Raw genomic sequence first — 24,534 nt, forward strand, 5'->3', positions numbered from 1 at the left:
GCGTCTGCGCCGGTACCGTCGCATCGTTCAGCTTGTTGTAGGCATGAACGATGCGCCATCCGCCCTGTGGCTTCTTGACACAGAACGTCGGAGCACTGTGCGGGGACTTTGATTCCCGCACTTGTCTCTGTTTTGCGACGACTTTCAAAGAAGTCGTCGATTGCTTTTACTTGCTCTCGCGGCAGTGGCCACTGCCGCGTGACACAGTACTTCGTGCCCGGCACGAGATCAATCTCGTGCTGAACGCCCTTATCCTGCGGAAGCTCCGCAGGAATCTCTTCCGGGAGCACGTCTTTGTACTCCCTCAACAGTTCGTAATAGGGACTCGACTTCAGCGAGTCCCAACCTTGTTCCTCGAAGCGCTCTCGCTTCGTCTTCGCACTGAGAGTGTCTTCACTCTCAGTGGTACTTCCCATGAAGAGCTGCCTCAGCTCTTCGTTCTCGCCCTCCGTTCTTTCGCTGTCCGAAAGAACGCAGACTTGCTCGATGCGTCCATCGTGCAAGTCGCGCGTGAAGCGCTTCCAGCTCATGGCTGGAAGCGAAGTCAACTCCGACGCCGTCGTCGGAGGACTAGCGAGTTCCATGTCACGATACTGGAATCCAGTATCTGTAACGGGGTTACACGTACAAGTGGCTGCAAGCCACTTGTGAATTTAACAGATAGGTTATCTGTTAAACGTTTTGGATACTTCCTCACATTGGTGTAAGACACACCGATGGATACATTGAAGTGGATCACCACAGTGAGTGGTCCACACATACCCAAAAGATCCTATTGGTAGAAAGCAGCATCTTTCTACCAATCAGAGTCATGCATATTAGCGGGGCTCTGACAGCCAGCCGCTGTCAACCCTTTCATAGATGATAAACAGTTTTTAGCAGTTTTAGAAGGAAGATCAATTTACAAGCAATACAGTTCTCATTTCACCTTTTCTAAGTCACTTGGAATCCTTTCTTATTTAACTTATATTTGTGTATTCAAATATAATTAACCTAAGTAATTACTAAGTACTTACGCTTCCTCATACACGTTGCGCAACGTGTAAGCTAAAGTAGTGAGTCAAGTTAGACCCACTACACCTGGTAGCACTTTGTAGTCCGTCCACCGACCGACTGCTTGACGTTCGTACGAGGTGTACGAACGCGGAGCCGAACCACATGAGCACGGAGGTGCCCATGGAGAGCTCCAACACGCCTGCAACGCATGTTGCACGCGCTGACTGCCCCCACCTGTCTGACCCAGAGTGGGAGGCCCTCCAACGACTGTCAACAGTCATTGGAGAAGCGGCGATAGCTACAATGCTGCGTACGCTATCGCCGACGGAGCAACATGGTGTTGCTCTGGGGTTCATCATGAAGGAGCAGCGTGACGCTGCTTCTCAGTGACGGCGTCGTCAGGGACGACACCGCGTGCTCAACCATTAAAGTTGAGCGTAAGCAATTACGTGGGAAGAGAGGGCGAGCTCTCCTCCGATGGCTTGTCGAGCTCGACACAGCCATAGCGGCTCGACGCATCGTCGACCCGCTGTCGAAGGTCGCGTTCGCCATGTCCTGCCTTGGCGGACGCGCAAGGAGTTGGGCGTATGGACGCCGACTCTCCGATCCTACGTGCTTCAGCACGTACGAAGTGTTCAAAGAGGAGCTCAAACAAGCGTTTGAGCCCCCGCAAAACGAGTTCCGGTCGAGGGCGGAGTTCCTCGACCTTCAGCAGGGTAAGCATGACGTCCATGCTTACGCGCAGCGCGCACGATATTTGGTATCAAATATCGTGACTAACCCGATTGACGAGGCGACCAAGGTCGTCACGTTCATGAAGGGGCTTAGAGATGGGCCTGTGAATACCTATCTCTTCCGAGAGTACCCGAGTACTCTCGAAGCTGCGATTACTCTTGCCATGCAAGAAGAGTTTAGCCTGCGGCAGGCTAAACTGCATGTGAACGTGCCGAGGCCGCAACCACGCCCGGTAGCGAGGACGGGAGGTCCGGAACCAATGGACCTCTCTAGCGTAACAACTGCTGGTTACCAGCAGCAGGGAGGTAACGTGCGATGCTTCCGTTGCGGAAGGATCGGTCACTTTGCACGGGAGTGCACAGCTCCCATGCCCCCTGGAGGTGGCCGTCGTGGCGATGCTAGGCATCGCCGCGGACCAACAAAACGCGAACATCCAGTAGGCGCGGGGCGCCCTACTGGTAATGCAGTCGCGCGTGCCGACATCGGGCACGCTACACTGAGGACTGCAGCCCCCAGTGAGACCAGCTCTCACTGTAAGAAACAAGATGACAGGCCGAACCTAGTCATCTTGAAGGTTTACTCGAAGAGAGCGAGTGACTCTCTTCGAGCTTTGGTAGACTCAGGCGCGTCGAACAACTTTGTTCGACTACGAAGCCTGTCGAGACTTGACTTCGAGGAGGTAGATACACCTCGAAGTCTTTCTGACGTACGACTGGCAACAGGTGCCATCGTGAAGACCGAGAAGCGCGTCGTGAACGTGCGCTTCTCGTACAAACAACGAGTGTTTGTCGAACACTTTATCGTCCTGGACCTGGACGATAAGTTCGACGTGGTAATGGGCATGCCGTGGCTTGCACGGCATGATCCGGTGATAGACTGGAAGAAGCGCACGCTCGTGCGCTTCGGACGCGATAGCGGAACAGAGAGCGATGGCCCTGTTACCGCAGCGCACGCACCAGCGGGTGCGCGCGGCTCACCAGTCGAGACAGCGCTTCATGCTGCTGTCCCGGAGTGCCCAGGAAGTGCGCGAGGGCGCGCACAGTGAGACCCACGTCGGCAATGCTGCCGACGTCGGAAGAAAAGATGTGTTGGTTCCGGGAACCAACACCCACGTTCAAGCGTGTAGGGACAGTCCCTGACCCGAAGCGGTCAGGTCGACAACGACGCGTCGGCTCCGGGAGCCGACACACCCTCGGTCATGAGGGGCTCCGCCAATGAATGGCGTCGAGGTGACGAAGGCGTGTCAACTCCGGGAGTTGACGCTGCAAACAGTGCGGACGGTTGCAAACGTACCGCACTGACACAATTTGCATGCTGTCGTGCAGCCGGGCTGCACGACGAAGCGCCATGCGATCAAGCCGGGCTTGATATCGCGTGCCCGCAGACAGGGTCTGCCGGCGAAGGGACACATTACCGTGCAGCCGGGCTGCACGAAGGAAAATGCGGTCAAGCCGGGCTTGATACCGCGCGCCCGCGGACAGGGTCCGCCGGCGAGCGACTGTCCACGGCCGGGCCTGGACCAGAAGAACAACTGTGCGGAGCCGGGCTCCGCACAACAAGACGACGGCGCAAGCGGAAAACGCTGCGCAAGTCTCGGTCCGGGACCGAGACGCAACAAGAGCAGTCTGCTGGGCAGACTGCGGCGGTGACGCCGAATGTCAAGACGCTAAGCGTCTTGACGCGCACCGATACTGGATTCCAGTATCGTGACATGGAACTCGCTAGTCCTCCGACGACGGCGTCGGAGTTGACTTCGCTTCCAGCCATGAGCTGGAAGCGCTTCACGCGCGACTTGCACGATGGACGCATCGAAAAAGTCTGCGTTCTTTCGGACAGCGAAAGAACGGCGAGCGAGAGCGAAGAGCTGAGGCAGCTCTTCATGAAGTACCACTGAGAGTGAAGACACTCTCAGTGCGAAGACGAAGCGAGAGCGCTTCGAGGAATAAGGTTGGGACTCGCTGAAGTCGAGTCCCTATTACAATTGTTGAGGGAGTACAAAGACGTACTCCCGGAAGAGATTCCTGCGGAGCTTCCGCAGGATAAGGGCGTTCAGCACGAGATTGATCTCGTGCCGGGCACGAAGTACTGTGTCACGCGGCAGTGGCCACTGCCGCGAGAGCAAGTGAAAGCGATCGACGACTTCTTTGAAAGTCGTCGTAAAGCAGGACAAGTGCGGGAATCAAAGTCCCCGCACAGTGCTCCGACGTTCTGTGTCAAGAAGCCACAGGGCGGATGGCGCATCGTTCATGCCTACAACAAGCTGAACGATGCGACGGTACCGGCGCAGACGCCGATACCACGAAAAGATGCTATCATCGATTCGATGGCCGGGAGCACCGTTTACAGTGCTCTCGACTTGCGAGATGGATTTTATCAAATCCTAATGCGTGAGAGCGATATCCCTCTCACGGCAGTGAGCACGCCAAGCGGCATGCTCTGGGAATGGCTAGTAATGCCACAGGGGCTTAAGAACGCCCCTGCGACTTTCAACAGGTGCGTGACGCACTTGTTGCGCTCGGTGCGCGACTTCGCGCCGAGCTACTTCGATGATGTATTCATCCACAGCCGGGCTGTGGACGGAAGACGACGTAGAGATGCACAGGGTGCATCTCCGGCAGCTACTTGAGCTTATGTGAAAGCATAAGCTCTACGCGAACCTGAAGAAGTGTATATTCGGGGCGAGCGAGATACCCGTCCTCGGGTGTCTCGTAGGGAAGAATGGTGTTCGCCCTGACCCGGAAAAGGTCAGAGTGATAAATGAATGGCCAACGCCTTCAAGTGTCAAGGAACTGAGGCAGTTCCTTATTTGGCCACGTACTTGTGCAAGTACGTGGAGGACTATGCGGGCAAGATCCGCCCGCTGTCACAGCTTCTTAAGAAAGAAGCTGTGTGGAATTGGACACCCGATTGCCAAAGGCAGAGTTCGATACAGTCAAGCGGGGCTTGATTGAGGCGCCGATCTTGGCAGTGGCTGACCAAGATCGCCCATTTCACGTAGTGTGTGACGCATCCGATTTCGCGATCGGATGCGCGTTAGACGCAGCACGACCACGAGGGCCGTGATCGTGTCGTCTACTACCAATCGCGTCAGCTGAAGCCAGCTGAGCGCAACTATCCGGTGCATGACAAGGAACTCCTTGCCATGAAGTATGCACTCGCAAAGTTCCGAGTGTATTTGCTTGGGAGTAGACCATTTGTGGTCTACACCGACCATGCTTCACTGCGTACCGCAGTGAAGTCGCCACATTTCACAAAGAATGGCGAGATGGCTCTCATTCTTTGCGGAGTATAACTTCCGGGTCGAATACAAACCCGGAAGACTGAACGTGGTGGCCGACGCGTTATCACGTCGGCCGGACTATGCAGAAGCTGTTGACGTCAATGCCATTGACGCCATGCGATCGAGCAAACCCACATCATCTCTGTTGGATGATGTGAAGGCCGCGTACGCGCACGACGCGGACGCGAAGCTCTTGCTGGCCTATGGCACAGCGCCTTCTGACAAGTCCCGTCAGAAGCTGCCCAAGCACCTTCGAGCGCGTGCACACCGCTTTCGTGTGCACGACGGACTGCTACTCTACAACGCAGTCGACGACAACGCGGATCGCGTTGTCGTGCCAAATGACCATGACCTGCGCCTCAGGATCATGTACGAGTATCATGATGCCCCGACTGCGGGACATCTCGGACGTGCGAAGACATACGTCCTTCTCACGCGCGACTTCTACTGGCACCACCAGTATAAGTGGGTGCGCAAGTACATCCGTGCTTGCGAGGTATGCCAACGCATAAAGCCTGCGCCATTCGCGCAGGCTCCACTGCAATCACTACCGACTCCGTCGGAGTGTTGGAAGTCCATGTCTTTGGACTTCATCTTTGGTCTTCCCCCGGACAGCGGAGGGAATACCGGTGTTGTGGTCTTCGTCGACCGCTTCAGCAAGATGGTACATCTTGCTGCGGTGCCGGCAGAGGTGACTGCGAAGCAGACGGCCCGTCTGTTCGTCGACATGGTGTTCAAACACCATGGCATGCCGACCGACATCGTGTCGGACAGAGACCCGCGCTTCACAGCGCACCTGTGGCAAGAAGTGTTTACACTTCTTGGGAGCCAGCTTTCCATGTCGACTGCGGATCATCCGCAGACGGACGGTCAAACCGAGCGCGTGAATCGCGTGCTCGTCGATATGTTGAAGAGCTACGCTCACTCGTTCCAATACTGGAGCGAGTGCTTATCGATGGCAGAGTTTGCCATCAATAACTCAGTGCATGCCTCGACCGGGCATACACCGTTCTACGTGAATGCCATGCGGCATCCACGTCTACCGAGTTTACTCGGAGTGATGGCTCCCACTTTAAGTGGGGGAGGATCTACGCCTGCAATACAGCAGCCGCAGAAAACCGCTGACACTTGCACAGTGTCAGCTGCAACAATGGACAAACCACATGAGTCTGCGCAGGGCGCAGACTCCCCCAACAACATGGCCAACGACCACGGGTCTGCGCAGGGCGCAGACACCGCAAAGAACCACGCAGAGGCCGGGCCTCTAGCGGAGAGCGAGCTGAATGACTTCAGCTCGGATGCAATCAGTTTCATCACCAAAAGACAAGCCGTGATTCGGTTTGTCCAAGACACTATAGCAGCTTCTGTTGATCAACAGAAGCTGAACGCAGACAATGCGGGCAGAGGCAACACAAATGAATTCAAAGTTAGTTCATTGGTTTTGTTAGCTACTCAAAACCTGCCTAAACATGCAGTTTCGGATATCGGAGCAAGCAAGCTTGCTCCGCGCTTCATCGGGCCGTTCACTGTGTTGGCACGGCACGGCAACGCTTACACGCTAGACATACCGTCTAGCATGCGCCTCCATCCGACCTTTTACGTCGGACGGCTGAAGCCATACCTGCAGCACGAGCCATCTAGCTCGGCTGACCCGAAGCCTCGGCAGGAGCCGAGGCAGAAGCGGAGGACTTGGCCTCGGCGACGAGCAACCTCTCCTCCAGCGCGCGGACGCGCTGGAGCAACCCCTTCATCTGGGTCCCCAGCTCGACCTGGATATTCGAGGCGGTCTGCGAGACCGCCGCGACTTGGGCCTTCTGGTTCGCCAGCTCCTGCCTCAGGGCGGCGAACTCAGCGCCCTGCAGACGCTCCACGACGGTCACCCGGTCGTGGAGAGGCGCATACTGATCAGCCCGGGGCTGATCATACCCGGGGCGTGTTCCCACCCCCGCCACCGCCGATCCGTGACGCCCACGGCTCAACCCGCTGGATTGTTGAGCGGATTGTTGACCATAGTATCCCGAAAACGAACCCTCAAGGGGCTCGTTTTCGTATTCGTTGGAGAGGATTTCCTCCCCATCGAGATACATGGGAGCCGCGGAACGTCTTGCTGGAGGACGTTCCGGAAATGGTGAGGGCGTACGAGGAGCAGTACGCGCTGGCACAGCGGAAGTAACACGAGCGCTGCGATCATCGCCAGCGCCCGAGCCCTCACGTGCTAAGAACTTAGCACGGAGCTCTTTGAGACTCTCGGGCACACGGAACGACGTGTCCCCGTTCAGGTCGCGGTCGCTCAAGCGGACCGCGCCCGGAAAGCACTTCGTGCACTGAAAGCCCTCGGGCACAGCGCACGACACATTTGCCTCCTCAGCAGCAACATGAAGTTGCTCCAGCTTTCCACGCTTCGAGTACGTCTCGAAGCGATCACGCGCTTGCTTAATCCGATCACGGTAAGCACTCGGCCTCTTGTTGAAGTTATCAACAAAGGCGTTCCAACTTTGACAAAGTGCCTGCCATTCGGGCACTTTGCTGCGAGAAGAGGTCTTCTTGCTTTGAAACCATCGGAGCTCATGAAAGAGTCCGATGTAGTAATCCCGCCTTTGATGCGTTTCCGCATCAAAGTGCAGCTCGGCAGCCACAGCGTCATCTTTGATGGCGCTGCATACGTACAGCGGCACCTCATTCGGAGGTACCGAGTTCCCAAACCGGTCCGCGATCTCGGACGCGGACGGCATCCATGGATCGCGCGCTGCAGGCGCAGCGCGCGGAGAGCCTTGAGCTTTAACATCACGCGCTGCAGCAGCAGCGCGCGGAGTACTGAGAGCCCCAGCTGAAGCGAGTGGGGTATCACTCTCAGTACGCGAACGCTTCGAACTCGAAGCGTCCGATTCGTCCCCTTCACGCGGACGAACGTTCTTGGCGTGAGGGTCGAGCGATTCGCTCGACACTGAGTCTTTACGCTTTGAGGGCGAGTCCTCCTCGCCCTCCATGTCTTCATCGTCGTCGTCGAAGTCGACGACGTCACCGTACTTCGCCTTCTGGCGTTCGAGTAGTCGTCGATGGAGAGATGACTCCCCATCGACTTTGCGGACTTCTTCTGAGGCGCGCTCATCGTTGAATGAGCGCGGATTTCTTCTCCAAACGCGGAGAATTGACGAATGGTCAATTCCAAAGATTGACGTGCGGGGACCCCGCGCGTCTAACCTTATGGGGGATGGTGTAACGGTTACACGTACAAGTGGCTGCAAGCCACTTGTGAATTTAACAGATAGGTTATCTGTTAAACGTTTTGGATACTTCCTCACATTGGTGTAAGACACACCGATGGATACATTGAAGTGGACCACCACAGTGAGTGGTCCACACATACCCAAAAGATCCTATTGGTAGAAAGCAGCATCTTTCTACCAATCAGAGACATGCATATTAGCGGGGCTCTGACAGCCAGCCGCTGCCAACCCTTTCATAGATGATAAACAGTTTTTAGCAGCTTTTTAGAGGAAGATCAATTTACAAACAATACAGTTCTCATTTTACCTAATCTAAGTCACTTGGAATCCTTTTGTTACTTAACTTATATTTGTGTATTCAAATATAATTAACCTAAGTAATTACTAAGTACTTACGCTTCCTCATACACGTTGCGCAACGTGTAAGCTAAAGTAGTGAGTCAAGTTAGACCCACTACAGTATCGGTGCGCGTCAAGACGCTTAGCGTCTTGACATTCGGCGTCACCGCCGCAGTCTGCCCAGCAGACTGCTCTTGTTGCGTCTCGGTCCCGGACCGAGACTTGCGCAGCGTTTTCCGCATGCGCCGTCTTCTTGTTGTGCGGAGCCCGGCTCCGCACAGTTGCTCTTCTGGTCCAGGCCCGGCCGTGGACAGTCGTTCGCCGGCGGACCCTGTCCGCGGGCGCGCGGTATCAAGTCCGGCTTGACCGTATTTTCCTTCGTGCAGCCCGGCTGCACGGTAATGTGTCCCTTCGCCGGCAGACCCTGTCTGCGGGCGCGCGATATCAAGCCCGGCTTGATCGCATGGCGCTTCGTCGTGCAGCCCGGCTGCACGACAGCATGCAAATTGCGTCAGTGTGGTACGTTTGCAACCGTCCGCACTGTTTGCAGCGTCAACTCCCGGAGTTGACACACCTTCGTCACCTCGACGCCATTCATTGGCGGAGCCCCTCATGACCGAGGGTGCGTTGGCTCCCGGAGCCGACGCGTCGTCGTCGACCTGACCGCTTCGGGTCAGGGACTGTCCCTTACACGCTTGAGCGTGGGTGTTGGTTCCCGGAACCAGCACATCTTTTCTTCCGACGTCGGCAGCATTGCCGACGTGGGTCTCACTTGTGCGCGCCCTCGCGCACTTCTTGGGCACTCCAGGACAGCAGCATTAAGCGCTGTCTCGGCTGGTAAGCCGCGCGCACCTGCTGGTGCGTGCGCTGCGGTAACAGGGCCATCGCTCTCTGTTCCGCTGTCGCGTCCGAAGCGCACGAGCGTGCGCTTCTTCCAGTCTATCACCGGATCATGCCGTGCAAGCCACGGCATGCCCATTACCACGTCGAACTTATCGTCCAGGTCCAGGACGATAAAGTGTTCGACAAACACTCGTTGTTTGTACGAGAAGCGCACGTTCACGACGCGCTTCTCGGTCTTCACGATGGCACCTGTTGCCAGTCGTACGTCCAGAAGACTTCGAGGTACATTTACCCTCTCGAAGTCAAGTCTTGGCAGGCTCCGTAATCGAACAAAGTTATTCGACGCGCCTGAATCTACCAAAGCTCGAAGAGAGTCACTCGCTCTCTTCGAGTAAACCTTCAGGATGACTAGGTTCGGTCTGTCATCTTGTTTTTTTGCAGCGAGAGCTAGTCTCACTGGGGGCTGCAGTCCTCAGTGTCGCGTGCCCGATGTCGGCACCCGTGACTGCATTACCAGTAGGGCGCCCCGCGCCTACTGGATGTTCGCGTGTTTTGTCGATCGCCACGACGGCCACCTCCAGGGGGCATGGGAGCTGTGCACTCCCGTACAAAGTGACCGATCCTTCCACAACGGAAGCATCGCGCGTTGCCTCCCTACTGCTGGTAACCAGCAGTTGTTGCGTTCGAGAGGTCCATTGGTTCCGGACCTCCCGTCCTCGCTACCGGGCGCGGTAGCAGTCTCGGCGCATTTTCATGGAGTTTAGCCTGCCGCAGGCTAAACTCTTCTTGCATGGCAAGGGTGATTGCAGCTTCGAGAGTACTCGGGTACTCTCGGAAGAGATAGGTCTTCACAGGCCCATCTCTAAGCCCCTTCATGAACGTGACGACCTTGGTCGCCTCGTCAATCGGGTTAGTCACGATATTTGATACCAAATATCGTGCGCGCTGCGCGTAAGTATGGACATCATGCTTACCCTGCTGAAGGTCGAGGAACTCCGCCCTCGACCGGAACTCGTTTTGCGGGGGCTCAAACGCTTGTTTGAGCTCCTCTTTGAACACTTCGTACGTGCTGAAGCACGTAGGATCGGAGAGTCGGCGTCCATACGCCCAACTCCTTGCGCGTCCGCCAAGGCAGGACATGGCGAACGCGACCTTCGACAGCGGGTCGACGATGCGTCGAGCCGCTATGGCTGTGTCGAGCTCGACAAGCCATCGGAGGAGAGGCTCGCCCTCTCTTCCCACGTAATTGCTTACGCTCAACTTTAATGGTTGAGCACGCGGTGTCGTCCCTGACGACGCCGTCACTGAGGAAGCAGCGTCACGCTGCTCCTTCATGATGAACCCCAGAGCAACACCATGTTGCTCCATCGGCGATAGCGTACGCAGCATTGTAGCTATCGCCGCTTCTCCAATGACTGTTGACAGTCGTTGGAGGGCTTCCCACTCTGGGTCAGACAGGTGGGGGCAGTCGGCGCGTGCAACATGCGTAGCAGGCGTGTTGGAGCTCTCCATGGGCACCTCCGTGCTCATGTGGTTCTCGGCTCCGCGTTCGTACACCTCGTACGAACGTCAAGCAGTCGGTCGGTGGACGGACTACAAAGTGCTACCAGGTGTAGTGGGTCTAACTTGACTCACTACTTTAGCTTACACGTTGCGCAACGTGTATGAGGAAGCGTAAGTACTTAGTAATTACTTAGGTTAATTATATTTGAATACACAAATATAAGTTAAATAAGAAAGGATTCCAAGTGACTTAGAATAGGTGAAATGAGAACTGTGTTGTTTGTAAATTGATCTTCCTTCTAAAACTGCTAAAAACTGTTTATCATCTATGAAAGGGTTGACAGCGGCTGGCTGTCAGAGCCCCGCTAATATGCATGACTCTGATTGGTAGAAAGATGCTGCTTTCTACCAATAGGATCTTTGGGTATGTGTGGACCACTCATTGTGGTGGTCCACTTCAATGTATCCATTGGTGTGTCTTACACCAAGGCGAGGAAGTATCTAAAACTTTTAACAGATAACCTATCTGTTAAATTCACAAGTGGCTTGCAGCCACTTGTACGTATAACCCCGTTACAGCGACAGAGTGGGGCGGTGGTTGTACGCCTCAATGACCATGCATTTCTGCTGGATGGTGAGCCAAGAGTCTTTTGTTCATTTCTGGGGGCGGTCATCTTGTGCGCAGCGCTTGACGTCTATCGGGGAAGATCTGGTTTGAAGTGCACTTTTGGCGGGATCATTCAAATGGAATGCAGAATAAGTAGACCACACAAGCGGTACTTCAATGAGGATGGGCGCGGAATGGTTAACGAAAACTAGCGGTTGTGCAAGGGTATAAACTGTATGTAGATATCAGTTTGTGGGTGTCTGTACCTGCAGATCAGACGGGGACGTGTCTGCGCGAGCGCTGCAACTCACTTCAGACATCGATTGTCGGCCTTGGGGGCATCTCAGTGGATATCCACTCAGATAAGGTATTTTCTCGTAAGAAACACATCTAGACTCGTGTCCTCGTGTAAGTTATAAACTACCGTAACGTACCCAGAAACACAAGTTGTTCCGTTCACATCTCAAGATTCGCAGTGCAGTTCGTACTTAGCATCGATGTGCAGCTCGTCCTCACTGATGTCTTGAAGAAGGTCGTAGTTGGGTCTTGCACGGGTTGACTTGGTCGTAGACCCCGCCGAGGCTTGGGGCGAGGCGAGCGAGGTCACTTGGGGGGTTGAATCGAAATTCAGAAGTGATTGGATTGCTGGAGCTTACAACCTAGGCTAGTGCTAAAGGCACGCGGCCATGCGTCCTATCAACTAGTGCGTCTAATCAACCATCATTCTACACTACTCGTCCAATCAACCTCCTCGTCTAATCAACGTGTGGTCGTACTGGACCGGTTCGGTTAACCGGTTCGGGTACCTCGGAACTGGTACAGTGTACCAAGGTTCAGTACCCTGCAACACTCCCCCTCAATGCGAACACGCGTGAACGCCGAGCGCAGCCGTCAAGTCCTTGTGGCGTGGTCCGGCAAGTCCCTTGGTCATGATGTCGGCCAGCATGGTGGCAGTCTCGCAGTACTCGACGATCACTTCACCGCGCTTGACTTCGCCGCGGATGTGATGGTACTTGATGTCGATGTGCTTGGCGCGGCCATGGTTGACGGGGTTCTTGGTCATCTTGATGCACGACTGGTTGTTTTCAAAAATCTTCAACTCGGGCGTGACCCCGCCTGCAGCAACCAGGATCTCGCACAGCAACTTGTGCACCCACTTGCCTTCTTGAATCGCCAAACTCAGTGCGATGTACTCGGCCTTGCTTGTCGATAGTGACACACTTGACTGCTTCTTGGAACCCCATGAGATCGGTCCGCCGGCGACTTGGAACAGGTAGCCCGACGTAGACTTGCGATCACTAAGATCACCAGCCCAGTCGGCATCCGAATAACCTTGAAAGTCGATGTCCTTGCCCGCCGAAAAACGGATTCCGTGCGACTTGGTTGCTTGAAGGTAGCGGAAGATGCGCTTGACCGCAATCCAGTGCTCGACTTGCGGGTTCTCCATGAAGCGTGACACGTAGCCAACTGCAAACGCAATGTCCGGGCGAGTCGATGTCATCAAGTGCATGAGTCCACCGACAGCCTCGCGAAATGGCGCGTCCAACTTGGTCATGGCGTCGCTTGAAACTAGCTTCATGCTGATGTCGACCGGGCTTGCAGCGGGTTTGCAGTCTTGCATGCCGAAGCGCTCCAGGATGTCGTTGATGTAGCGAGCTTGGCTCAGCGTAACACTGCCATCCGCGTTGTCGACCACCTCGATCCCGAGGATGAAGGAGCACTTGCCACTGTCGGTCATCTTGAACCGCGACTTGAGTTGGCGCTTGACTTCCGCGATCATTTCCGCCGAACTTCCGGTCACCAACACATCGTCCACGTAGACCAGCAGCAGAACGCATTCGCCGTCGACGACCTTGATGTAGAGGCATGGGTCGTAGCTTGAGACGCGAAAACCGATGGAGCGCACATACTCGTCGAAGGTCTCGTTCCAAACTCGCGAAGCTTGCTTGAGCCCGTAAATCGCCTTGAGCAGTTCCACGCAGTCGAAACCGTCGTCCAGTTCCACGCCTTCAGGCACGCTGCAGAACACCTTCTCCTTCATCAAGCCGTACAGCAACGCAGTCACCACGTCGAGCTGGTCCATCGGCCATCCGAAGTACTTGGCAACCGCAATGATCATTCGCAGCGTGACGTACTTGACCACGAGCGAAAACGTCTCGGTGTAGTCGATCCCGTACTTCTGCACAAAGCCTTTCGCGACGAGTCGAACCTTGCACTTCTCGATCGATCTGATAGCGTTACGCTTGATCTTGAACACCCACTTGATACCGACAGCGCGCTGGTTGTTGGGCAGTTTGGCGGCGCGGAAAACACCCCGCAGCCGCATAGACTTGATTTCGGCGCGAATTGCCTTGCGCCACTGGACTTGGTCTGGTCCGTTCACAGCTTCTTGAAACGTCTTCGGCTCCGCGCTGTCACTTGCTTCCACAGCATTCGCACTTGCACGCCAGAACATGGGTGGAGTCGAGCCGTCTTCATCATTTTCTTCGGATTTTTCTTCTTGCGCCGTTGTAGGTTCACGTTGGTCTTGATCAGCCGACGGTCCAGGCGCGCTTGCTTCTTCGAGTCCAGCACTAGCCGAACATTGCCGCGATCTTGGTTGTCCAGACGCGATTTGCGCTTCCCCGCCTGCGTGAACACCCTTGTGACGGAGTCGTCGGAGACTTGCATGTCGTCGAAAACGTCGGTAAATCGGTTGACTTCTTCACCAGCATCAGCCTTGGAGTCATCGAAGCTTGACTCATCGAATGTGACATCGCGAGAGATCACCACCTGCCCCGCCTCGATGTCATAAACTCGATACGCCTTAGAACGCTCCTCGCAACCCATGAAAATTCCTTCACGAGCTTTGGGGTCCCACTTGATTCGCTTCTCCTTCGGCGTCAAAACGTAGGCCTTGCATCCGAAGATTCGCATGTGTTTGACGTTGGGCTTGGACTTGTAGACGATCTCGAACGGAGTTTTGTCGGGCGACTTGGGAGACGACAGCCGATTCTTGATGTAAATCGCCGTCATCGCTGCTTCCGCTCAGAACGTCTTGTCCAACCCAGCGTAGTGCAGCATGCTGTGGCCGATGGTCACGATGGTTCGGTTGGCGCGTTCAGCCGTCGCGTTCGTTTGATGCGCATACCGAACCGTGGGCTGCACTTCGATGCCGTGGTCTTCATAGTACGCCAAGAGCGAATTGGTCGCGAACTCCTTGGCTCCGTCATGGCGCACGAACTTCACCCTGGCATCGAATTGCTTCTCCACCTTGGTGATAAATCGGCGCAAGCAGCCTTCACTCTCCGACCTGGCTCGCAGACAGAATCCCGACATGCAGCCGCTGGCTTCGTCCGTGATCAGCAACAGGTAGCGGCTGCCACCCAGCGACTCTTCCTCCATGGGCCCGCAAATGTCGAAGTGGAGGAACTCGAACGGCTTGTACTTGCGCTTGTTCGGGTTGCTTGGGAAGGGCTTTTTCACCATTTTCCCTTGTTGGCACCCACGACATTGGCTTGACTTCTTCGACAATGTCGGCATTTTCGCACCCGTCACCTTGCCACTTGAGACCATCTTCCGAAGAACGTCATTCGGCGCGTGACCCAAACGCGCATGAAGATCCACCGCGTTGATCGACGCCTTGGACACCGAATTCGCAGCGCAGCTTGGGACACGGACCCAGTAGAGACCGCCGATCAGGTCCGCGGAAGCCACGATTTTCATCGACTTCTTCTGTGCGATGTGCATTTCAGCACCATCAAACACCACCTTGAACTGTCCACTTCGGTTGTTCTGCGGCACCGAAAGCAGGTTCTTGTTCATGCTTGGCACGTAAAGTGCATCTTGAATGCGGATGTCGCGCTCATTGCCGTTGGGCAAAGTGAACCGCTGCACGACCGTCCCGACTCCCATGATCTTGGCCGTGTTGCCATTGGCGACCGTGAGTTCACCTTCGTCGCACACATTGATGTCAACAAACTTGGTCTTGTCGTTGCAGATGTGGAGCGTGGCACCACTGTCGATCGCCCATGAGCCTTGAAACGTGTTGGTCCTGGAGACTCCACACTCCATAGAGACCGCGAACGCGACGCAGTCGTCGTCGCTGTCGTCGCGCCAATGGACGTTGTTCGCACTGCGACCAGACCGGCCACGTCGTGCACCTCGATTCTCCTCGTTCTGCTTGGTCCAGCACTTTTCCATGACGTGCCCCGATTTTCCGCAGTACGTGCATTGGCGACTTTCACGCTCGGCATTGAAGGCCCTCGCAGCATCTTCAACCTTCACCTGAGCCGACTTCTCGCCCTGCCGCTTGATGTGCTCATTCGTGAGCACCTTGATCACATCTTGAGTGCGCAGCTCTGCGTTGCTCATCGTTGAGAACGACATTCTCGAAACTCTTGGGCAGACTCCTGAGCTGTAGTGGGTCTAACTTGATTCACTACTTTAGCTTACACGTTGCGCTACGTGTATGAGGAAGCGTAAGTACTTAGTAATTACTTGAGTTAATTATATTTGAATACACAAATATAATTTAAATCAGATAAGACTCCAAGTGACTTAGATTAGGTAAAATGAGAACTGTGTTGTTTGTAAATTGATCTTCCTTCTAAAACTGCTAAAACTGTTTATCATCTGTGAAAGGGGTTGGCAGCGGCTGGCTATCAGAGCCCCGCCAATATGCACGTCTCTAATTGGTAGAAAGATGCTGCTTTCTACCAATAGGATCTTTGGGTAGGTGTGGACCACTCATTGTGGTGGCCCACTTCAATGTATCCATTGGTGTGACTTACACCAAGGTGAGGAAGTGTCTAAAACTTTTTAACAGATATCATATCTGTTAAAATCACAAGGGGCTTGTAGCCACTTGTGCGTGTAACCCCGTTACACCATCACCCCCCCCCCCTTAAGGTTAGACGCGCGGGGTCTCCGCACATCAATTCTCCGCGTTTGGAGAAGAAACCCGCGCTCATTCAACGATGAGCGCGCCCCAGAAGAAGAACCCGAAGTCGGCGGAGAGTCATCTCTCCATCGACGACTACTTCGAACGCCAGAAGGCGAAGTACGGTGACGTCGTCGACTTCGACGACGACGATGAAGACATGGAGGGCGAGGAGGACTCGCCCTCAAAGCGTAAAGACTCAGTGTCGAGCGAATCGCTCGACCCCCATGCTAAGAACATTCGCCCGCGTGAAGGGGACGAATCGGACGCTTCGAGTTCGAAGCGTTCGCGAACTGAGAGTGATATCCCACTCGCTTCCGCTGGGGCTCACAGTTCTCCGCGCGCTGCAACTGCAGCGCGCGATTCCAAAGCTCAAGGCTCTCCGCGCGCTGCGCCTGCAGCGCGTGATCCGTGGATACCGTCCGCGTCCGAGATCACGGACCAGTATGGGAACTCGGTACCTCCGAATGAGGTGCCGCTGTACGTATGCAGCACCATCAAAGATGACGCTGTGGCTGTCGAGCTGCACTTTGATGCTGAAACGCATCGAAGGCGCGATTATTACATCGGACTCTTCCATGAGCTCCGATGGTTTCAAAGCAAGAAAACATCTTCTCGCAGAAAGTGCCCGAGTGGCAGGCACTTTGTCAAAGTTGGAATGCTTTTGTTGAGAACTTCAACAAGAAGCCGAGTGCTTACCGTGATCGGATTAAGCAAGCGCGTGATCGCTTCGAGACATACTCGATGCGTGGAAAGTTGGAGCAACTCCACGTTGCTGCGGAGGAGACTAATGTGCCGTGCGCTGTGCCCGAGGGCTTTCAGTGCACGAAGTGTTCCCCAGGCGCGGTCCGCTTGAGCGACCGCGGCCTGAACGGGTACACGTCATTCCGTGTGCCCGAGAGTCTCAAATCTCCGCGCTAAGTTCTTAGCACGTGAGGGTTTGGGCGCTAGCGATGACCGCAGCGCTCGCACTACTTCCGCTGCGCCAGCGCGTACTGTTCCTCGTACGCCCTCACCATTTCCGGAACGTCCTCCAGCAAGACGTTCCGCGGCTCCCATGTATCTTGATGGGGAGGAAATCTTCTCCAACGAATACGAAAACGAGCCCCTTGAGGGTTCGTTTTCGGGATACTATGCGCTCAACCATCCAGCGGGTTGAGCCGCGGGCGTCACGGATCGGCGGTGGCGGGGGTGGGAACACGCCCCGGGTATGATCAGCCCCGGGCTGATCAGTATGCGCCTCTCCACGACCGGGTGACCGCTGTGGAGCGTCTGCAGGGCGCTGAGTTCGCCGCCCTGAAACAGGAGCTGGCGAACCAGAAGGCCCAAGTCGCGGCGGTCTCGCAGACCTCCTCGAATATCCCGGTCGAGTTGGGGACCCGGATGAAGGAGTCGCTCCAGCGCGTCCGCGCGCTGGAGGAGAGGCTGCTCGTCGCCGAGGCCAAGGCTTGCGCTTCTGCCTCGGCTCCTGCCGAGGCTTCGGGTCAGCCGAGCTAGATGGCTCGTGCTGCAGGTATGGCTTCAGCCGTCCGACGTAAAAGGTCGGATGGAGGCGCATGCTAGACGGTATGTCTAGCGTGTAAGCGTTGCCGTGCCGTGCCAACACAGTGAACGGCCCGATGAAGCGCGGAGCAAGCTTGCTTGCTCCGATATCCGAAACTGCATGTTTAGGCAGGTTTTGAGTAGCTAACAAAACCAATGAACTAACTTTGAATTCATTTGTGTTGTCTCTGCCCGCATTGTCTGCGTTCAGCTTCTGTTGATCAACAGAAGCTGCTATTGCATCTTGGACAAACCGAATCACGGTTTGTCTTTTAGTAAGGAAGTTGATTGCATCCGAGCTGAAGTCATTAAGCTCGCTCTCCGCTAGAGGCCCGGCCTCTGCGTGGTTCTTTGCGGTGTCTGCGCACTGCGCAGACCCGTGGTCGTTGTCCTTGGTGGTGGTGGAGTCTGCGCCCTGCGCAGACTCATGTGGTTTGTCCATTGTTGCAGCTGACACTGTGCAAGTGTCAGCGGTTTTCTGCGGCTGCTGTATTGCAGTTGTAGATCCTCCCCCACTTAAAGTGGGAGCCCGCACTCCGAGTAAACTCGGTAGACGTGGATGCCGCATGGCATGCACGTAGAACGGTGTATGCCCGGTCGAGGCATGCCCTGAGTTATTGATGGCAAACTCTGCCATCGATAAGCACTCGCTCCAGTATTGGAACGAGTGAGCGTAGCTCTTCAACATATCGACGAGCACGCGATTCACGCGCTCGGTTTGACCGTCCGTCTGCGGATGATCTGCAGTCGACATGGAAAGCTGGCTCCCAAGAAGTGTAAACACTTCTTGCCACAGGTGCGCTGTGAAGCGCGGGTCTCTGTCCGACACGATGTCGGTCGGCATGCCATGGTGTTTGAACACCATGTCGACGAACAGACGGGCCGTCTGCTTCGCAGTCACCTCTGCCGGCACCGCAGCAAGATGTACCATCTTGCTGAAGCGGTCGACGAAGACCACAACACCGGTATTCCCTCCGCTGTCCGGGGGAAGACCAAAGATGAAGTCCAAAGACATGGACTTCCAACACTCCGACGGAGTCGGTAGTGATTGCAATGGAGCCTGTGCAAACGGCGCAGGCTTTACGCGTTGGCATACCTCGCGAGCACGGATATACTTGCGCACCCACTTATACTGGTGGTGCCAGTAGAAGTCGCGCGTGAGAAGGACGTATGTCTTCTCACGTCCGAGATGTCCCGCAGTCGGGGCATCGTGATACTCGTACATGATCCTGAGTCGCAGGTCATGGTCATTTGGCACGACAACGCGATCCGCGTTGTCGTCGACTGCGTTGTAAAGTAGCAGTCCTTCGTGCACACGAAAGCGGTGTGCACGCGCACGAAGGTGCTTGGGCAACTTCTGACGAGCCTCGTCAGAAGGTGTTGTGCCATAGGCTAGCAAGTGTTTCGCGTCCGCGTCGTGCGCGTACGCGGGCTTCACGTGTCGTCCAACAGAGACGATGTGGGTTTGCTTGATCGCGTGACGTCAATGGCATTGACGTCAGCAGCTTCTGCATAGTCCGGCCGACGTGATAACGCGTCGGCCACCACATTCAATCTTTCGGGTTTGTATTCGACCCGGAAGTTATACTCCGCAAAGAATGAGAGCCATCTCGCCATTCTTTGTGAAATGTGTGGTGACTTCACTGCAGTGCGCAGTGATGCATGGTCGGTGTAGACCACAAATGGTCTACTTCCAAGCAAATACACTCGGAACGTTGCGAGTGCGTATTTCATGGCAAGGAGTTCCTTGTCATGCACCGGATAGTTGCGCTCAGCTGCTTTCAGCTGACGCGATTGGTAGTAGACGACACGATCACGGCCCTCGTGATCGTGCTGCATCAACGCGCATCCGATCGCGAAGTCGGATGCGTCGCACACTACGTGAAATGGGCGATCTTGGTCAGCCACTGCCAAGATCGGCGCCTCAGTCAAGCCCCGCTTGACTGCATCGAATGCCTTTTGGCAATCGGGTGTCCAATTTCACACAGCTTCTTTCTTAAGAAGCTGTGACAGCGGGCGGATCTTGCCCGCATAGTCCCCCATGTATTTGCACAAGTACGTGGCCAAGCCAAGGAACTGCCTCAGTTCCTTGACACTTGAAGGCGTTGGCCATTCATTTATCACTCTGACCTTTTCCGGGTCAGGGCGAACACCATTCTTCCCTACGAGACACCCGAGGACGGGTATCTCGCTCGCCCCGAAGATACACTTCTTCAGGTTCGCGTAGAGCTTATGTTTTCGCATAAGCTCGAGTAGTTTCCGGAGATGGACCCTGTGCATCTCTTCGTCGGTCTTTCCGTCCACATCTCGGCTGTGGATGAAAACACCATCGAAGTAGCTCGGTGCGAAGTCGCGCACCGAGCGCAACAAGTGCGTCACGCACCTGTTGAAAGTCGCAGGGGCGTTCTTAAGCCCCTGTGGCATTACTAGCCATTCCCAGAGCATGCCGCTTGGCGTGCTCACTGCCGTGAGAGGGATATCGCTCTCACGCATTAGGATTTGATAGAATCCATCTCGTAAGTCGAGAGCACTGTAAACGGTGCTCCCGGCCATCGAATCGATGATGACATCTTTTCGTGGTATCGGCGTCTGCGCCGGTACCGTCGCATCGTTCAGCTTGTTGTAGGCATGAACGATGCGCCATCCGCCCTGTGGCTTCTTGACACAGAACGTCGGAGCACTGTGCGGGGACTTTGATTCCCGCACTTGTCCTGCTTTGCGACGACTTTCAAAGAAGTCGTCGATTGCTTTTACTTGCTCTCGCGGCAGTGGCCACTGCCGCGTGACACAGTACTTCGTGCCCGGCACGAGATCAATCTCGTGCTGAATGCCCTTATCCTGCGGAAGCTCCGCAGGAATCTCTTCCGGGAGCACGTCTTTGTACTCCCTCAACAGTTCGTAATAGGGACTCGACTTCAGCGAGTCCCAACCTTGTTCCTCGAAGCGCTCTCGCTTCGTCTTCGCACTGAGAGTGAAGACACTGTGAAGACACTCTCAGTGGTACTTCCCATGAAGAGCTGCCTCAGCTCTTCGCTCTCGCTCGCCGTTCTTTCGCTGTCCGAAAGAACGCAGACTTGTTCGATGCGTCCATCGTGCAAGTCGCGCGTGAAGCGCTTCCAGCTCATGGCTGGAAGCGAAGTCAACTCCGACGCCGTCGTCGGAGGACTAGCGAGTTCCATCTCACGATACTGGAATCCAGTATCGGTGCGCGTCAAGACGCTTAGCGTCTTGACATCCGGCGTCGCCGCCTCAGTCTGTTCAGCAGACTGTTCTCGTGTCGTCTCGGTCCCGGACCGAGACTTGCGCAGCGTTCTCCGCATGTGCCGTCTTCTTGTTGTGCGGAGCCCGGCTCCGCACAGTTGTTCTTCTGGTCCAGGCCCGGCCGTGGACAGTCGCTCGCCGGCGGACCCTGTCCGCGGGCGCGCGGTATCAAGCCCGGCTTGACTGCATTTTCCTTCGCGCAGCCCGGCTGCATGGTAATGTGTCCCTTCGCCGGCAGACCCTGTCTGCGGGCGCGCGATATCAAGCCCGGCTTGATCGCATGGCGCTTCGTCGTGCAGCCCGGCTGCACGACAGCATGCAAATTGCGTCAGTGTGGTACGTTTGCAACCGTCCGCACTGTTTGCAGCGTCAACTCCCGGAGTTGACACACCTTCGTCACCTCGACGCCATTCATTGGCGGAGCCCCTCATGACCGAGGGTGCGTTGGCTCCCGGAGCCGACGCGTCGTCGTCGACCTGACCTCTTCGAGTCAGGTATTGTCCCTTACACGCTTGAGCGTGGGTGTTGGTTCCCGGAACCAGCACATCTTTTCTTCCGACGTCGGCAGCATTGCCGACGTGGGTCTCACTTGTGCGCGCCCTCGCGCACTTCTTGGGCACTCCGGGACAGCAGCATTAAGCGCTGTCTCGGCTGGTAAGCCGCGCGCACCTGCTGGTGCGTGCGCTGCGGTAACAGGGCCATCGCTCTCTGTTCCGCTGTCGCGTCCGAAGCGCACGAGTGTGCCCTTCTTCCAGTCTATCACCGGATCATGCCGTGCAAGCCACGGCATGCCCATTACCACGTCGAACTTATCGTCCAGGTCCAGGACGATAAAGTGTTCGACAAACACTCGTTGTTTGTACGAGAAGCGCACGTTCACGACGCGCTTCTCGGTCTTCACGATGGCACCTGTTGCCAGTCGTACGTCCAGAAGACTTCGAGGTACATTTACCCTCTCGAAGTCAAGTCTTGGCAGGCTCCGTAATCGAACAAAGTTATTCGACGCGCCTGAATCTACCAAAGCTCGAAGAGAGTCACTCGCTCTCTTCGAGTAAACCTTCAGGATGACTAGGTTCGGTCTGTCATCTTGTTTTTTTGCAGCGAGAGCTAGTCTCACTGGGGGCTGCAGTCCTCAGTGTCGCGTGCCCGATGTCGGCACCCGTGACTGCATTACCAGTAGGGCGCCCCGCCCCTACTGGATGTTCGCGTGTTTTGTCGATCGCCACGACGGCCACCTCCAGGGGCATGGGAGCTGTGCACTCCCGTACAAAGTGACCGATCCTTCCACAACGGAAGCATCGCGCGTTGCCTCCCTACTGATGGTAACCAGCAGTTGTTGCGTTCGAGAGGTCCATTGGTTCCGGACCTCCCGTCCTCGCTACCGGGCGCGGTAGCAGTCTCGGCGCATTTTCATGGAGTTTAGCCTGCCGCAGGCTAAACTCTTCTTGCATGGCAAGGGTGATTGCAGCTTCGAGAGTACTCGGGTACTCTCGGAAGAGATAGGTCTTCACAGGCCCATCTCTAAGCCCCTTCATGAACGTGACGACCTTGGTCGCCTCGTCAATCGGGTTAGTCACGATATTTGATACCAAATATCGTGCGCGCTGCGCGTAAGTATGGACATCATGCTTACCCTGCTGAAGGTCGAGGAACTCCGCCCTCGACCGGAACTCGTTTGCGGGGGCTCAAACGCTTGTTTGAGCTCCTCTTTGAATACTTCGTACGTGCTGAAGCACGTAGGATCGGAGAGTCGGCGTCCATACGCCCAACTCCTTGCGCGTCCGCCAAGGCAGGACATGGCGAACGCGACCTTCGACAGCGGGTCGACGATGCGTCGAGCCGCTATGGCTGTGTCGAGCTCGACAAGCCATCGGAGGAGAGGCTCGCCCTCTCTTCCCACGTAATTGCTTACGCTCAACTTTAATGGTTGAGCACGCGGTGTCGTCCCTGACGACGCCGTCACTGAGGAAGCAGCATCACGCTGCTCCTTCATGATGAATCCTAGAGCAACACCATGTTGCTCCATCGGCGATAGCGTACGCAGCATCGTAGCTATCGCCGCTTCTCCAATGACTGTTGACAGTCGTTGGAGGGCTTCCCACTCTGGGTCAGACAGGTGGGGGCAGTCGGCGCGTGCAACATGCGTTGCAGGCGTGTTGGAGCTCTCCATGGGCACCTCCGTGCTCATGTGGTTCGGCTCCGCGTTCGTACACCTCGTACGAACGTCAAGCAGTCGGTCGGTGGACGGACTACAAAGTGCTGCCAGGTGTAGTGGGTCTAACTCGACTCACTACTTTAGCTTACACGTTGCGCGACGTGTATGAGGAAGCGTAAGTGCTTAGTAATTACTTGCGTTAATTATATTTGAATACACAAATATAATTTAAATCAGATAAGACTCCAAGTGACTTAGATTAGGTAAAATGAGAACTGTGTTGTTTGTAAATTGATCTTCCTTCTAAAACTGCTAAAACTGTTTATCATCTGTGAAAGGGGTTGGCAGCGGCTGGCTGTCAGAGCCCCGCTAATATGCATGACTCTGATTGGTAGAAAGATGCTGCTTTCTACCAATAGGATCTTTGGGTAGGTGTGGACCACTCATTGTGGTGGTCCACTTCAATGTATCCATTGGTGTGACTTACACCAAGGTGAGGAAGTATCTAAAACTTTTTAACAGATATCCTATCTGTTAAATTCACAAGTGGCTTGCAGCCACTTGTACGTATAACCCCGTTACAGCGACAGAGTGGGGCGGTGGTTGTACGCCTCAATGACCATGCATTTCTGCTGGATGGTGAGCCAAGAGTCTTTTGTTCATTTCTGGGGGCGGTCATCTTGTGCGCAGCGCTTGACGTCTATCGGGGAAGATCTGGTTTGAAGTGCACTTTTGGCGGGATCATTCAAATGGAATGCAGAATAAGTAGACCACACAAGCGGTACTTCAATGAGGATGGGCGCGGAATGGTTAACGAAAACTACCGGTTGTGCAAGGGTATAAACTGTATGTAGATATCAGTTTGTGGGTGTCTGTACCTGCAGATCAGACGGGGACGTGTCTGCGCGAGCGCTGCAACTCACTTCAGACATCGATTGTCGGCCTTGGGGGCATCTCAGTGGATATCCACTCAGATAAGGTATTTTCTCGTAAGAAACACATCTAGACTCGTGTCCTCGTGTAAGTTATAAACTACCGTAACGTACCCAGAAACACAAGTTGTTCCGTTCACATCTCAAGATTCGCAGTGCAGTTCGTACTTAGCATCGATGTGCAGCTCGTCCT

General features: G+C 55.2%; 5 protein-coding genes across 5 annotated transcripts; 1 reads left to right on the plus strand and 4 right to left on the minus strand.

Annotated features, from left to right (window-relative positions):
• Positions 1 to 12,386: 12,386 nt before the first annotated feature.
• On the minus strand, positions 12,387 to 13,856 carry IUM83_18155 (Integrase catalytic core protein; the record flags this gene model as incomplete). Its single annotated transcript, XM_067943138.1, has 1 exon — positions 12,387 to 13,856. The coding sequence occupies one exon, from the start codon at positions 13,854 to 13,856 to the stop codon at positions 12,387 to 12,389; it is 1,470 nt and encodes a 489-aa protein (XP_067783784.1).
• Positions 13,857 to 13,909: 53 nt separating this feature from the next.
• On the minus strand, positions 13,910 to 14,518 carry IUM83_18156 (Integrase catalytic core protein; the record flags this gene model as incomplete). Its single annotated transcript, XM_067943139.1, has 1 exon — positions 13,910 to 14,518. One exon carries the CDS (start codon positions 14,516 to 14,518, stop codon positions 13,910 to 13,912), a length of 609 nt encoding a protein of 202 aa, XP_067783708.1.
• Positions 14,519 to 14,557: 39 nt separating this feature from the next.
• IUM83_18157 (Retrovirus-related Pol polyprotein from transposon TNT 1-94) lies at positions 14,558 to 15,898 on the minus strand (the record flags this gene model as incomplete). Its single annotated transcript, XM_067943140.1, has 1 exon — positions 14,558 to 15,898. The coding sequence occupies one exon, from the start codon at positions 15,896 to 15,898 to the stop codon at positions 14,558 to 14,560; it is 1,341 nt and encodes a 446-aa protein (XP_067783707.1).
• Positions 15,899 to 16,488: 590 nt separating this feature from the next.
• Positions 16,489 to 17,948, plus strand: IUM83_18158 (uncharacterized protein; the record flags this gene model as incomplete). Its single annotated transcript, XM_067943141.1, has 3 exons — positions 16,489 to 16,735; positions 16,808 to 16,931; positions 17,603 to 17,948. 3 exons carry the CDS (start codon positions 16,489 to 16,491, stop codon positions 17,946 to 17,948), a joined length of 717 nt encoding a protein of 238 aa, XP_067783778.1.
• A 2,025-nt stretch (positions 17,949 to 19,973) lies between these two features.
• IUM83_18159 (reverse transcriptase) lies at positions 19,974 to 22,173 on the minus strand (the record flags this gene model as incomplete). Its single annotated transcript, XM_067943142.1, has 3 exons — positions 19,974 to 20,958; positions 21,495 to 21,558; positions 21,924 to 22,173. The coding sequence occupies 3 exons, from the start codon at positions 22,171 to 22,173 to the stop codon at positions 19,974 to 19,976; spliced, it is 1,299 nt and encodes a 432-aa protein (XP_067783782.1).
• Positions 22,174 to 24,534: the final 2,361 nt, after the last annotated feature.

This window comes from Phytophthora cinnamomi (assembly GCF_018691715.1).
Source record: "Phytophthora cinnamomi strain GKB4 chromosome Unknown Contig96, whole genome shotgun sequence".
In the NCBI taxonomy this organism is placed as follows: Eukaryota; Oomycota; class Peronosporomycetes; order Peronosporales; family Peronosporaceae; genus Phytophthora; species Phytophthora cinnamomi.